This window comes from Humulus lupulus, chromosome 7 (assembly GCF_963169125.1).
Source record: "Humulus lupulus chromosome 7, drHumLupu1.1, whole genome shotgun sequence".
Taxonomy (NCBI): domain Eukaryota; kingdom Viridiplantae; phylum Streptophyta; class Magnoliopsida; order Rosales; family Cannabaceae; genus Humulus; species Humulus lupulus.
This window is the reverse complement of record NC_084799.1, coordinates 205,404,574-205,419,975: the sequence shown is the minus strand read 5'-3', so window position 1 is coordinate 205,419,975 and position 15,402 is coordinate 205,404,574. Positions and strand designations below refer to the sequence as shown.

The 15,402-nt window shown below is 47.6% G+C and overlaps 1 protein-coding gene across 1 annotated transcript; it reads right to left on the bottom strand.

The window, feature by feature from the left end:
* Positions 1-2,324: 2,324 nt before the first annotated feature.
* Positions 2,325-3,952, bottom strand: LOC133789204 (UDP-glycosyltransferase 91C1-like). Its single transcript, XM_062226969.1, has one exon. The coding sequence runs from the start codon at positions 3,904-3,906 to the stop codon at positions 2,488-2,490; it is 1,419 nt and encodes a 472-aa protein (XP_062082953.1). The 5' UTR covers positions 3,907-3,952; the 3' UTR covers positions 2,325-2,487.
* Positions 3,953-15,402: the final 11,450 nt, after the last annotated feature.

Genomic DNA, 15,402 nt, shown 5'->3' with positions numbered 1-15,402 from the left:
ATCTTGATGATCATTATATAATAGTATAGTTGGTTTTCACCAATCCCAATCTCAAATTTTCTGATGATGGTAACTTTTTGAGGGCTTGGGGTGGAATATCATCTTTGCAGGTTGGCTCTAGCATTTTTCTTGTAGATATATGATATAATTTTGTGATGTGCTTGGAAAACTAACTGAATTTTCTGTTTTTCTCTCTTTTCTTTTGGAGACCATTTGCAGTTTGTGCTTCCTGGGAAAAATATGGAATAACTTTGGAGCAATTAGCTTCATGGTGGAGTGAGAGGCCTGCAAGGCTTGCTGGACTAGAATTGAAGGTAAGTTCATCATTTGGCTAATTCCATCTTCTAGACTCGCTAGAATTTGAATCCGAAAGATTCACACACGCATCTAACCACTTGGAGTTTCAATGTTTATTTTTGCTAACAAGTTATATTACTGCCAGTTACCTTAAACCTGCTTTTCATTTATGTCATGAATACACATGAGAAGATCACTTGACCAACTTTGTTTTTTAAAATGGAAAGTCAAGTTATGTCTCATGAGTTTTCACTCTTGTAGGGATCCAATGAGGTTGGAAACTTTGCAGATTTTGTTGTGTGGGAACCTGAAGTGGAGTTTGAACTCACTCAAGACCATCCTATATACATTAAACATCCTGTATGTCCTTTTTTTTGGGGTTAAATTTTACATTATAGTTAAAAGATCATTCTTAATCAATTATTTGATTTTGGATTTGGATTTGTGTATGTGTAGGGAATCTCAGCTTACATGGGAAGAAAGTTGTACGGAAGAGTTTCATCAACTTTTGTGAGAGGAAACCTTGTCTTCAAAGAGGGGACTCATGCCAATAGTGCTTGTGGTGTTACAATAACGGCAACATAGACTTTTTATAACATTATTACTTGGGAATATTAGTAATCGTTGGTAATGCAAATGTGTATAACACCAAATATTGACTGTGTCCTTGTTCATGAATTAAGTTCTTATTATATATTTGTAAGAGGAAGTGAGGCAGGGACTGAAAGTCTTTTCAAACTGACCAACGTTTCCTCAGCTTTATTACAAAGGTGAATTGATAAGAGCTTAAATCTACTTTGTCAGAGTAGAAAACTTGGTTAGCACAGTTTTCAGAAATAGATAACTATCTCATGTTATTAATGTTTGTATACTCCAATTTTGATATATCTCAGTTACCAATTCTTTTGCGGATTGGTTTATCTTTGTGTAGCTAGATGATTTAGTTGAATCTGATTTTTTTTCCTACCCTTTATTTCTCTGCAACTTCTTGATGATTATTATATATTGTTGAATGTTCAACATTACTATTAAGACAAATGTGAGGAATGTTCACTACCACATGAGTTTTTCCATAAACAAATTGACTGAAAACTACAACATGGTTGCCTTTGTTATTTTGAGACTTTTTTCTGTCTAAAACAACTTTGGCTGAGGTTGATACAATTAGACCTTCAGAATTTTTGGGAGATAACACAACTCTGGTATCCAGAGAAGGAAGGTTTGAACTGGGATTCTTTACTCCAACAGAGAGTTCATAAAAAAATCGTTATCTGGGAATTCGGTATAAGAACATCTCATATGAAAATGTTGTAATGATTCATCTGGCTCGCTGACTATAGACGACACAGGAAATCTTGTGCTTTTTGGACAGAATAAGAGTGTCATTTGGTCTATGGTTCAGCTCTTGGATAATGGTAACTTGGTTTTGAGAGATGAGAAAGATGAGAATACAAAAAACGATTTCATACCCGAATGAAATTGGGATGAACAGATTTTTACCAATTTGTGTACAAGGATGATGAAATTTACTGCAGTTACGATGATCTCAAAAATTGTCTTGGGCGAGATAATTGAACACACAGAATGGATAGAAGAAGTTGGACGAAAGATATTTGGTTATTGCATTCACAGAGAAATGAAACTATTGGTTTATATGTCTAACAAAAAGTCCTGACTATTTCATTTTTGGTAATACTCCTAAGCACTTTTGTTCTAATAAAAGTAGAAGCCAACATTTGCAGATGCTTTTAGAATGGCCTAAGCACTTTCAGATTGTATGTGGAATTGCTAAGGTGAGTTTCTATATTCGTCATGATTCAGGATTGATAATTATTCGTCACAAAACAAGTAATGTGTTACTTGAAGACGAAGATAACTTTTGGTGGGGATCAAAATAGAATAAAATACTAATAAAGTTGTAGGAACTTAGTAAGTCATCTTCAAAAACCTTCTGGTTTCTTAAGTACAAATCTATTGCATGGTGATAAGAACATCATACATATTCCTTTCTCAACATGGTTATGAGATTGGAGATTCATTCTGTAATTTTATTTTATTTTTGGTCTTTTCAGATGGAATTTGCCAAGTAATAAATTACATATAGAATCTCTATTTATTTATTTATTTATTTTGTTTCAATTTATATATTATTAAGTTGACTAAATGAAATCACCAAATCCGAGTTCAACGTCACTGGGATGACTCAGTAGTCTCTCTTGCAAGAAACTCAGCGAACTGGTTCGAGTACTTGTTCTGCAGTTCCACACTGCCGAAGATCTTCCTCATTTCACGTGATTTTGCTCTGAGTGGCTCTCCTTCCTCGTCCACCATGACTCGCCTAATCGTCTCAGACACCGAGTCGCAAGTAAACGACCCGTTCCGATCATCTCTGGGAATTTCCAACCCGATTCCCGTGTTGTGCAACAGCCTCGCAACCAACCCCATGTCCGAGCTTCCACCGGGAAACAGAACCAACGCACGTCCGAACCCGAGTCCCTCGATCACCGAACTCCACCCGCAATGAGTCAAGAACCCGGCCACCGAAGGATGAGCCAAGATCCTCAGTTGTGGCGCCCAACCCCTCCACACCACACCCCGATCCGAGACCCGGGTTTCGAACCCAGATGGAAGTATGTGCGAACCCAGTTTCCCTTCTACCAATGGGCGATCGTTAATCACCCAAATGAACGGCAGCCCAGATTTCTCTATTCCACGAGCTAACTCGTGCATCATTTCTTGACTCAGACTCAACTCCGAACCGAGCGCAACGTAAAGGACGGAATCACCGTTCTTGGAAGCCAGCCACTGATTCACAGCTTCCCATCTCTCGTCTCCATACTCTCTTGGTTCAGACGGTGGCAACAACCCGATGGGAAGAATCGGTTTTTCGTGAAGAGTCTTGAGAAGACTCAGGGAATCGGGCTCGAACTCGAGGCAAGCCCGGGTGAGTATGATATCGCAGCCCTGAACCACCTCGTTAACTCGCTCAATATCCGAAACATCGGAGTCCATGCAGTCCCAGTGAGACTCCATCTCGTGCAACTTAAAAGCGACGTCGTAAGGCATTTCCTTCCACCAGTTAGGGACCGACGTGAAGTCCTCCGGTCGGCTCCGAGAACCGCTCGCCGATGGTGGTCCAAAAAAGGACATTGATGTGGCGTTGAATATGGAAAAGAAAGCTAACTTGATCCCGAGTCGACTCGCGACTCTAGGTAGCCAGTGACAAGCAAAGTCGTGCACGACCCAGTTGATGACTTGGCCCGAGTTTTCCAGAAACTGAGTCAAGCAGGGTTGAAGCCCGTCGTAGGCTCTCTTAAGGAAAGGGACTTTGTGAATCGGTAAGTCGAAGGTTGACTCAGCTCCGTCTGGTAAGCCATCAACGTGAGGCAGCGGAAGCTCAACGAAGGTTATGAGATGAGAGAGATTTTGGGGGATGATGTCTGGGAGACGACGGATGTTTTTTGGGGTGCTAAGGAAGGAAATGCGGTGACCCTTTTGAGCTATCAACTTGGAGAGTTGGAGAAATGGGATTAGGTGACCTTGAGCTAGCCATGGGAATACTGCTATGTGAAGTCGAAGTTTAAGATCGCTGTTTTGTTTCTTCTCCATATTATTAACAGCTCGATAATGATATGAGTTCTCAGCTCAAGCTTCGCTTTTAATTAGTGTGTGTGGTCTCTGTTCCTTCAAGTCAAATAGATAGCTGCCACCTACTCTTCTTCTTCTTTTTAGTCAAAACCTATTTAATTATTTCATCTTCACTTTCTTTATAGGGTAAGCATCCATTTATTACTTGGTATAATGCATGTTACGCCAACTCATTAATGATTCTAAACTATATATGCCTTCAATGGTACTTTAAGTGCGACTGCAAAATGAATTTTTTTTTTAATTTTTGTGTTTTATATTAATATTATATATATATATAAATATATGTATATTATTTAATTTGTAAGATAAAATAATATAATAATATAATGTGTACTTTCTGGAGAATATAATAATGTTAAATATATTTTTTAGTGTAATTTTTAGTGTTATGGTTGGATTGGAAAAAAAATATGGTGTCAAAATTACCTTATTTTGATGTTGGTTTAACACTATTTTAGTGCTCATGGTTGGAGTTGCCCTTACATTGCATTTTAAAATTATACATATCTGGTATCTTGCATTTTAAAATCGTACATATTTAGTATTTGTATTTTATAATTGTACATATTGTTTACCGAGTTTTTCGGAAACGAATAACTAACAGAATAATAAAAAGACAAGAACTGTAGAAATGCTGAAATGTAACTAAACAAACAGTGTTTTTACGTGGTTCAGGCGTTAACAAGCCCTAGTCCACGAGTCGATGTTATTATACTTGGAAAAGGTTACAGTAAGATGGCTGGTGCACAAGAACTTCACACACTCACAGTGTTTCTCTCGGGTTCTCTTGAAGAAGATGAAGCTAGAGAGATTTTAGTAGAGTTTTTGCTATGTGATTTTTTCGTCCCTCTTCTTGTAAAATGAAGGGGTCTTTATAGCTAGGGTTTCGGATTAGGGTTTTTCTCTACGTACATGAGTCTTAATTACACCAGCCATAAATAGGGGATACAATTACTGTAGTAGCATGGCTACAAGACTCTATGTGGGTATATTTACGTGAAAGTATGGGGAATACACAAAGTCAGCCGTCTTTTCCAAGTTGTCAGCGGAACAGTAGGCGAAAAGGTACCCTTAGGCGTGCTGGGATGTGTGGGCTTTGACCTGACGGGCGTGTCAGGCGGGATCCTGTGTCAGACGGATATCGTTCCAAATATGCCTTCTCCCGGACTCGACCGTTCGGTTTTGTTCTGTGCGAGGCACGGAACTGTTTCCGCGGGGACCACTCGAAGAGCCTCTCCTGGAAGGGGCCTCCCCGAGGGGTATCCTTCGGGAGTCCGGGAGAGTCGACGAGTTTCCGTGTTGTGCTTGCTTGGAAGAGTAATCCGGATACTAAACAGGAGAGGCGAAGCCTTTCTGTCCATCCGCGAACTCGGGTCACCTACCGTGAAAGACATCGATAATTCTGCTTCCCCGAGGACATCAATCTAAACGCTATCCGGAAATCTGGATAACATTTACCCCCCAAGGTCACGGAGCTTCGAGAGATCCGGGAGCTTGTACAGTCCTCCGGGTGTTTCGGTCTCTTAGATTAGGCGAGGGGCCACCTTCTGTGTTCCCGGAAGAGTTCCTTTTTCCCGCCTGAGTGTTAGTATGAAAAAGAAAGGGAATTTCTTCTGTTTGAACTCAAGTACTCAAGTGCGGCAAGGACCACGTGTCATTCTGGGAATGGTTCTGCGACCAAGACGTGTGCGTGAGGCGACTGGTTGAGTATGCGTGCGTCAGTCATCTGAGTAATGATTTGACGGTTTTTAATGGTACTCCAGGCCCGAGGTGGTGTAATGATGGGAAATAAATACTTTATTCCCATCCGAGGAGTCATAAATAGGATCGTCGCATCATCTCCAGCCGTTGGATCCGATGCACACGGAATGGGAAGATCGGGACCGTCCGTTTGAGGAATTCGAAACGACTTCTTCCCTGCTATAAAAACGAGGGAAAGGACCTTTCTTCCTCTTTACGCTTTCAAATTCTCTATCTTTCGGATTTTCAGATTTCCAAACCTTCGAACTCTCAGGCTTCCCAGCTTCCGTTCCTCCGAACTTGCCACTTCTTTTGGTAAGGATCTGGAAACTTTTTCTTTTGATTTGGCAGTGGGTTTATTCGCCGAAGTTCCTGGTTTGAATCGTCGTTCGTCTTTGCAGCTTTTACTTCTCGCGATCGTGCTGGGCAGTGATCCAGTTACTCCTTCAACCTCCAACTACCCGAATATCAGTAAGTATTTCTACTTTGCTCTTTCCTCCCAGACCTTAGGTTGTTGGTAGTTGTTAGAGTAGAGGTTTCTGCCATTATCGCTTATGTGCATGCGTGAATAGGGCTTTGGTAGGCATGTGATTGATGTGAGTCAATAAGTAGCCTTTTCTGCATGCTTTGGCGACTTGCGTTTGGAAAGTCGTCCCTTGTTTTGCTGTTTTAGGGCATAAGCATGAACGCCTTTAGGGTGTCTTTCTCTGGAAAAGCACTTCTTTTGGTGGGCTTAGGCTCGGAGTCTGAGTCTGGTTCCTTGCTGCCCTTCGGGTGGAATGGTGCCAATCCCTCGGTAAGCTCGGTGGGAGCCTCTCCAAGCAGTTTTCGGGGAGGGTCTCCCCGACGCCTTTGATACCACTAGGGTATGACAAGGGTGCTGACTGCTTAGAGTGTTTTCTTCTTTCTTTCTTTTGTCCAGTGACGAACATCTCAAAGGAACAAATCCTTGCTGTGGGGGAGGCTGATTCTGCCCAAGAGAAGGGCTCTCCTGTCGCTGGTGGAAAGGGGAAAGGAAAGGCGAAAGTGGTCGCGGCTAGCCCACCGACCTCCAATAGTTCCATCTGGGAGATGGACCAAAAGCCGAACCTTTTCAGGAATTATGGCATGCTGGAGCTGTATTCCTCTGAGGCAGGCCTGAAGAACATCCCAGGTCTGATGTGGCACCGTCTGTCGGTGCTGGGCGAGTCAGCTAGCCAGAGTCACGAGGGCTTTGGTGCCTGGAGCTGGGCACACATAGTGTGTGGGGCGCACTTGCCCCTAAGGAGTTACTTCGCCAATTTCTGTGTGAAGGCGGGGATTGCCCCTTTCCAGTTGATTCCTCCCAGCTACAAGCTCCTAGCGGGGTGGTTCATCTTTTGCAAGTCCCGGAGACTAGAAGCTCCTACCCCGGAGGAGGTGCTGTACTTTTACGGGTTGAAGTCTCAGCCTATGAGGGGTCATTCAGACAAGGTGGGGTTTTACAGGCTAGAAAGGCACCCGGACGTGATGTGCCCCACTTGTCATACCGCGAGGGTTCCAGACCTCCGGGAATACTGGTTCCTGACGACTGGCTTCCCGCTGAAGAGGGTGCCAGCCCTATCTTTGGACTTCAAAATCCCTGGTAAGCGCTCCTTCCTCTCCTTTTCAACTTTGTTTCTTTGCGTTTGATTTGCCTTTTGGGAGGATCTCTAACGCTTGTATTTGATTTTTGTAGAAGTCGTTCCGCGGACACCTCGCTGCGCGGAGATGATAAGGAGGTCCAAGTTCTACGAAGGGCTTTCTGAGGAAGAGTTGAAAGTGGAGGGACTTGTGACCTCCGAATCGTTGAGGGAGTATGGGTTACTTGCCTCATTCCAAAACATCGAGCTAGTGAGTGGCAGGGGGCAAACTCAGGTGTCAGCTGACATCCGGGAGCAGATTGCCCTGGAGCTGTCTAAGGTGATCACCCAAGCAGCTCGGGACGAAAATACTTTATCTCCTAGTTGGGCGGAGAGGTTCCCCGACCCCCAGCCGGAGGAAGAGGAGATCGAGGCTCGCCATGCCGCGGCTTACCCTAACGAAGGGGCTCCGGGGGCTAGTACCTCCGGGAGAGGTAAGACTAGTTTTCGATTGATCCACACCCCCAGCCTGTCTGAGGTTTCCCGGACCTCTCAGATGGGGTTTGATCCCCGTTTCCTTAGGCTAGATCCGCGTAGGATACCCTTCGACAGGTATTGCGATAGGGTAGATGAGCTCCTCTGGTGTCTGAGTGACGGTAGTCTGCCAGAAGGTGTCATCATGGTTGACCCTTCTTCTCTCAGCATGTCATTCCCGGACTTCAAGGAGTACGGGAGCTTCCTGGAGCAGGAAGCGATGTTTTATTTTGCTCGGGGAAGGCCATCCACGTTTCTCGTGCATGGTCGTCCCTTTCAAACTTTTCTTTTTCTTGTTTCTTGTTCCCTGCTGGCGGGCTTGCTTGTGCTTTTATGTTGTTGATTGTCTTGTCTTCCGCTTATCTTCTTTCTCATTGCTTGTTGGTTCGTTAACCTTGCTTTGAACGTTTCTTGCAGAGTATCCAGAAGCCAAGATGTTGGGGAGGGTTACTTTACTCATTAAGAAGGCTGCCACCAGCCAAGACCCGTCCACGGGGAAAGGACGGAAGACCAAGGCTGGTAGGGGAGGTAAAGCTGCCTCCCCCAAGAAGGCAAGTGGCGAGGCGCAAGCGTCTCCGAGGGTAGAGAAGTCTCCTGCTGACGGGCCTTCCGAGACTATGATGGTCTCGAGTAGCAGCAGCGACGGGGAAGGGCTTGTGTTCCCCGTGAGGACAACTGGGGTGAGCAAGCGTCCCGGAGAAGATGCTGAGGGCGCTAAGCACAAACGCCTTAGACACTCTTCTCCCGGTCGAAGGCAACAACAACAGCAACGACAGCAACCACAACTACAACAACAGCAGCAACAAGAACAAGAGAGACGATCACCAACGCCGCAGCAGCAGCAACAACAACATCCAAACCAGCAGCAGCAACAAGGGCAATTACTTCTGCTGCCGCAGCAGCAAAAGCAACAGACCGGGGCCTTAATACCCCGTCTGCCTCCTCCTCCAGCCCAAAGGGGGTCCACCCTTCCGGGGTCTCCTTCTTCTCAGACAACCAATCTTCCCCTGCCTGGCCTGAAGTTCCACTTTCCGCGGAAGCCAACCAGTTTTCCCGCTGCTCTCCTGGAGGGTGTAAGACGGGCCGATAGTTTTTTGAAGAGGCGGTTAGAGGCGGAGAAGGCTGTTACTCAGGGAAGGGCAGATAACTTGTCTGCCGTGAAGAGAGCTGAGCTGGCCGAGGGGGTGAGATCCCTTCACCCGGCCGGAGCGGTTTTGGATGGTCCAGCCTTGGAGAAGAGGCTGGTGCCTAGGCTCGGACGTGCATTGGCGCCGTTCGGAGCTGAGATGATGGAGGACATGGCCCTGAGCTTATGCGAGCTCAATTCTGAGAAATGGGCCATCAGTAGCAGTAAGGATCCGCTGTTACTGACACACGCTGTGAAGCAGCAACTATCCGGGGTAAGCCGTCAGTTGTTATTTTTTGGGATCATCTGTCTTTTTGTCCGGCTTTAGCTCATTCTGTTGTCTTTCCTTGCAGGCCTCTATGATCGCGGAACGCTCGTTCCGGGAGGTTGGTGCAGTTCTGGTTGAACTGGAGGAGAGCCAGCTGGCTCGCCAGGCCTTGGAGGCGGAGAAGCAGAAACTGACCCAACAGGCCTTGGAGGCCTCGGAGAAGATTGATCAGGCCCGGTGCACGACTGAGGAAGAGGCGGACAAGAAATATCTTGCCAAATATCAAGAGTACCGGGCCAAGGCAGAGAATGAGTTTAGACAGCGGTCGGATGGGATGAAGGCCGAAAACTCTAAGCTCTGGGAAGAGATGTCCCAAGCTAAGGTGGAGAAGGATACCCTGGAAGCTCGCTTGCAATCAAAAAATGATCTCCTCCTTAAGCAGCAAGAGGAATATTCCACTCTTCAGAGTAAGCTGCACGGGGAGGAGCAACTCCATCAGAGGAGCAGGGATCTCGTGTCTATGCTGCAGTTGGGGCTCGCCGAGAAGGATAAAGAGATCGGGGCCTTACAATTCACTGCCAGGGGGCATGTGACCGAGAAGCAATCCGTGCTGAGCCAAAATAGGGAACAGCGCAAGGAGATTGATTCTCTTAAGGGGGAGCGTGATGCCTCCAAGGCCGAAATGGAAAAATTGAGGGCTCAACTAACTGTCGCGGAGGCACAGCTGGCAGCCTCCGAGGCGGAGCGCTTGAAGGAGAAGGAGGATGCTGAGGTGATACTGAACAGGACGATTAATATATCGCATGTGGTCCTCATGCATCAACTCTGGAAAGTGAACCCGGAGGTATTAGGCTATCTGGGAGATGATGCCGAAGCCATGAGGGAGAAGCTACTCGTGTGGGATCAGGGCCCAGAGGCGTACGTCCAAACTTACAACATTGACGAACGTGCTGGAGCTCCTGAGGTGGGAGATCCCGGAGAGGCGGGGACCTCTGAACCTTCTCATGACAAAGTTCCGCCTTCCAATGAGCCGACTCTGCCAGCTTCAGTTGAAACCGATGCCCCCGAAGCTGCGGTCGTGGAAGCTGTAGTTACCCCCAATGCTTGAAGGGGTTTTATCTTTAATTATTTTTCATTTTGAGTTTTTCATTGCGGACATTTTTGCCATAATCATAGCATTCTCCTTTCTTTTCTGCCGAGTTCTTTATTTATCTTTGCGCTTAGGGTAGACATTTATATGGTAGAAACTGTTGTAGGGGCGTATGGGGTTTTGGTTCCAACGGCCAAAACCTATGCACTTCCCACTTGAAGCTTTAACGGATGATGTCTTTTCCTACGTAGTTTCTAGGTTACGAAGGTTTCCTGGTTCCAACGGCCAGGCTCCTTTCACCGTATTTTAGCTTTCCTGAGGCAAATAGCCAATCCCGGGACTTGTAGTTATACTGTTCGCTGGGATTGCTAAGGTGAGTCGTTCCATTGTTTGGGACGGGAGTTCTTTTGGTGAGCGTCGCTAGACTCAAGGTTAGATCTTTGCGAAGCAAAACTAACTGTTGTTGCGAACCTCATGGTGGCTGACTTCAGGGACCTGGCATGGAGCCCTGCGAGGCAAGGCTCATTGCTGTCGGGGAAATCGCCACGCCCACCAGGTGTGATCCTGGAGCAGGGGCATTGCGAAGCAAGGCCGGCTGTGAGTGGGGGATCGAGCATGTCTGCTTCTGGAGCTGAAACTTGCAATGGCCATGGAGCTTGCCACGCATTATTTTGTGAGATCCGGAGTTGGAGCCTGCGAAGCAAGGCTTACAACGGTCGCGGATCTTGCCATCTTTCGCCTCGCGGGACCCGGAGCTGGAGCTTGCGATGCAGAGCTTTACAGCGATCACGGGTCTTGCCATCTTTCGCCTTGCGGGACCCGGAGCTGGAGCTTGCGAAGCAAAGCTCTACAGCGCTCGCGGATCTTGCCATCTTTCGCCTTCTGAGACCCGGAGCTGGAGCTTGCGAAGCAAAGCTCTACAGCGATCGCGGAGAATTCTGCAAAGGACTTGTCAGGGAGTTGGGGGTGTTTTGGCGTAGCTCTATGAACGTGCCTCAACCCCCAGTCCCGTCCATCGCTGGGCTACACAGGAGATAATTTTCATGATACATAATGGCAGGCATTTCCATGGCAATTTTCACATAAGCACATAATGCACATATGACACGTAATGCAAGCATGTTCATGGCAACAAATAAACCTAAGCTTAACAATTTAAACATTTCAAACAATTTAAAAATTTCAAACACAATGCTAGCACATAAGTGGTGTTCTGTGTACGTTTTGTTCAAGGGGCGTATGGCTATGCCTTAGCCATGTATACCCCCCAAGTGAGCGTGGGGTCCGGACGTCTCCGGACCGCGTGGTCACTTGTTAAAACGCAGCTTTGAACACAGGGATAAAAAGTGCAGTAAAAGCGGAGTGAATCTCTCCGTGTTTCATTAAATTAGCCTGCTAGGCGTGAGTTTTACAACAGGGAGGATTATTTCCACATTTTTCACTTTTGCTAATTTCACCAAGGACTTCCGACTGGATGGTCCGGGGCCTACTGGTAGTAGCGGCGGAGGTGCTCCGCGTTCTAGGCGCGCGGGACTTTAGATCCGTCGAGTCTCTTTAAGTGATATGTCCCATGGCCCACTTTTTCTTGGACTTCGTAGGGGCCTTCCCAGTTGGGTCCGAGGACTCCTACTCCCGGATCCTGCGTAGCAGGAAATACTCTCCGTAGGACAAGATCCCCAACTTCGAATGTACGGCTCTGGACTCTCGTGTTAAAGTGTCGGGCTATCTTGCCTTGGTACATTTTTAGTTGGACCTGCGACTGCTCCCGGAGCTCTTCGATCATGTCCAATGACTCCTGGAGAAGGGCATGGTTCCGGGTAGGATCGTAGGTATCTTGCCTGTGAGAGGGGATCATAATTTCTACTGGGATGACGGCCTCGCAACCGAAGGTCATGGAATAAGGCGTGTGCCCCGTCGAAGTTCTCTCTGTTGTGCGATAGGCCCAAAGTACTCGCGAAAGTTCTTCCGGCCAGTGAGCCTTGCAGGCTTGGAGTTTTTTCTTCAACGTGGTCTTTAATATTTTGTTTACAGCTTCCACTTGCCCATTAGCCTGGGGTCTGGCGACTGCGGAAAAGCTTTTGATAATTCCATGCGAAGCACAGAAGTTCGTGAAGTGTTCACTGTCAAATTGCTTTCCGTTGTCGGACACAATTTTTCGTGGAAGCCCAAAACGACACACTATATTCCTGATGACAAAGTCCAGTGCTTTTTTAGATGTGACCGTGTTCATAGGTTCAGCTTCAGCCCATTTGGTGAAGTAGTCTACCGCGACTATGGCGTACTTCACTCCACCCTTTCCAGTTGGGAGGGAACCTACTAGGTCAATGCCCCAAACGGCGAACGGCCAGGGGCTGGTCATTAGGGTAATTTCTGTAGGCGGCGCTCGCGGAACCTTGGCGTACCTCTGGCACTGCTCACATTTCCTGACATAATCCACACAATCCTTCTTCATGGTGGGCCAGAAGTATCCTTGTCGAAGGATCTTTTTGGAGAGGCTCAGCCCCGAGGTATGATCGCCACAGAAGCCTCCGTGAATCTCATGGATGATGGTGCTGACTTCGGTTCCGGCAACACACCTAAGGAAGGGTATGGACAACCCCCTGCGGTAAAGCTTTCCATCCATAACCACGTATCGGGGAGCTTGATACTGGAGCTTCCTTGCGTCAACTTTATCAGTGGGGAGCTCTCCGGTGGTGAGAAATCTGAGGATGGGTCCTATCCAGGAGCGGGAATGGTCGATGATGGCGTTTATCCTTCGTGTCTCAGTACTGGGGGCTTCTAAGTGCCCGATGGGGACTAAGCCATACTGTTCAATCTCCGGGTCCGTTGCAAGCTTGGCCAGCGTGTCCGCGAGTGAGTTCTGGTCCCGGGGGACCTGGCGGATTTGGTAGCCTTTGAAATGCTGCAGTAGGTCGCGGGAGAGAGACACGTAGGCAGCCATTTTTTCGCCTTTCGTCTGGTATTCCCCGGATATTTGGTTTACCACAAGTAAGGAGTCGTTGTATACTTCGATTTTTTGGGCTCCGGCTTCTCTGGCCAGTCGTAACCCAGCTAACATGGCTTCGTGTTCTGCCTCGTTGTTGGATGCTGGGAACGCGAAGCGGATGGCGCTCTGGAGCTGATGTCCTTGGGGAGATATTAGGATGACCCCCGCTCCAGCTCCTTTTTCATTTGAGGCTCCGTCTACATAGACCTTACAGGTGGGAAGTTCCGGGACAGGATCTTCCGGGAGGTCATTCATTCCCGAGCATTCCACGATAAAGTCCGCGAGAGCTTGACCTTTTATGGAAACACGTGGTTGGTAGTGGACGTCGAACTGGCTCAGTTCCATGGCCCACTTAAGCAATCTGCCAGAAGACTCGGGCTTCTGTAGGACTTGTCGGAGAGGGTGGTTGGTGAGTACTTTGATGGTGTGCGCCTGGAAATATGGCCTCAGCTTCCGTGAAGCAATCAGCAAGCAGAGGGAGAGTTTCTCGATCATCGAATATCTGGACTCGGCGTCCAATAACCTCTTGCTTACGTAATACACAGGGAGCTGGATACGGCCATCTTCCCGGACGAGAGCAGCACTCACTGCGTGCTTAGTCACAGCTAAGTACAAGAACAACGCCTCTCCTTCGACAGGTTTGGAAAGAATGGGAGCTCGGGTTAAATGTTCTTTGAGGTGTTGGAAGGCTGCTTCGCATTCGGGGGTCCACTCGAACTTCTTGTTTCCTCGCAACACATTGAAGAAGGGGATACACTTGTCAGTGGCCTTGGATACGAAGCGGCTGAGAGCAGCTATCCTTCCGGTAACGCTCTGGACATCCTTATGTTTCCGGGGGGAAGGCATATCTATGAACGCCTTTATTTTCTCAGGGTTGTCTTCCACTCCGCGGGAGCTGACAATGAAACCGAGGAACTTCCCAGACGAGACCCCGAAAGTACATTTCTTTGGATTTAGTTTCATCCCGTACTTTCGGATCACGGCGAAAGCTTCCTCAAGGTCGTCACTGTGGTCCCCGGAGGTCTTGGACTTTACCAACATGTCATCCACGTACACCTCCATGTTCCTCCCTAGTTGGTCCTTGAACATTCTGTTTACCAGACGCTGGTACGTCGCCCCAGCATTCTTCAAACCGAAAGGCATGACCACGTAACAGTAGACACCCTTGTCCGTGAGGAAGCTGGTGTGTTCCTGGTCCGCGACATGCATCTTGATCTGGTTGTATCCGGAGTACGCATCCATGAAGGATAAGAGTTCGTACCCGGAAGTAGCGTCTACCATATGATCGATTCGCGGAAGAGGGAAACAATCTTTCGGGCAGGCCTTGTTTAGGTCCGTGAAGTCAATGCACATTCTCCAGGACCCATCGGGTTTCGGGACCAGAACTGGGTTGGCCAACCACACGGGATAGTGCGACTCCTGGAGAAAGCCTATGGACATCAATTTGTCCACTTCAGCTTTGACGGCTTCGGCTCTCACTGGGTCCAGCGGCCTCCTCTTTTGGCGAATTGGAGTTGCAGATGGGTCTATGTTGAGTGCGTGGCACGCAACATTGGGATTAATCCCCGTCATATCAGCGTGGCACCATGCCAGGATATCCTGATTATCCTTCACAGTGGCCACGATCTTATCTCGAATGGCCGACGGCAGGTTTTTCCCCACCTGAATGACCTTGGTGGGTTCTCCCGGGTTGAGGATCACCTCTTCGACTTCCTCCATCGGCTCTATTGCTTTCTCGATTCCCACTCTTGGGTCGAGTTCGTCAAAGTATGCCTCCTGAGCACCCCCAGTTTCTGGTGAGTCTTCCGCCAAAGGAATGGCAGCAAACGTCTCTTGGACCGTGCAGACGGATCGGACGGAGACGTTATAACAGCTCCGTGCACTTCTTTGGTCTCCTCGGAGGGTGCCAATACGTCCATCGTCGCATGGAAACTTCAAACATAAGTGGCGTATCGAGGTTATGGCCCCACAATCGATCAGGACCGGTCGGCCTAAGATGGCATTATACGCAGTGGGACAGTCGACCACCACGAATGTGCTATGCTTGAAGGCACAAGCGTCGCTTTCTCCTCTGAGGGTGACTGGAAGTTGAATTTTGCCTAATGGCATGAGTGCGTCCCCATTGAAACC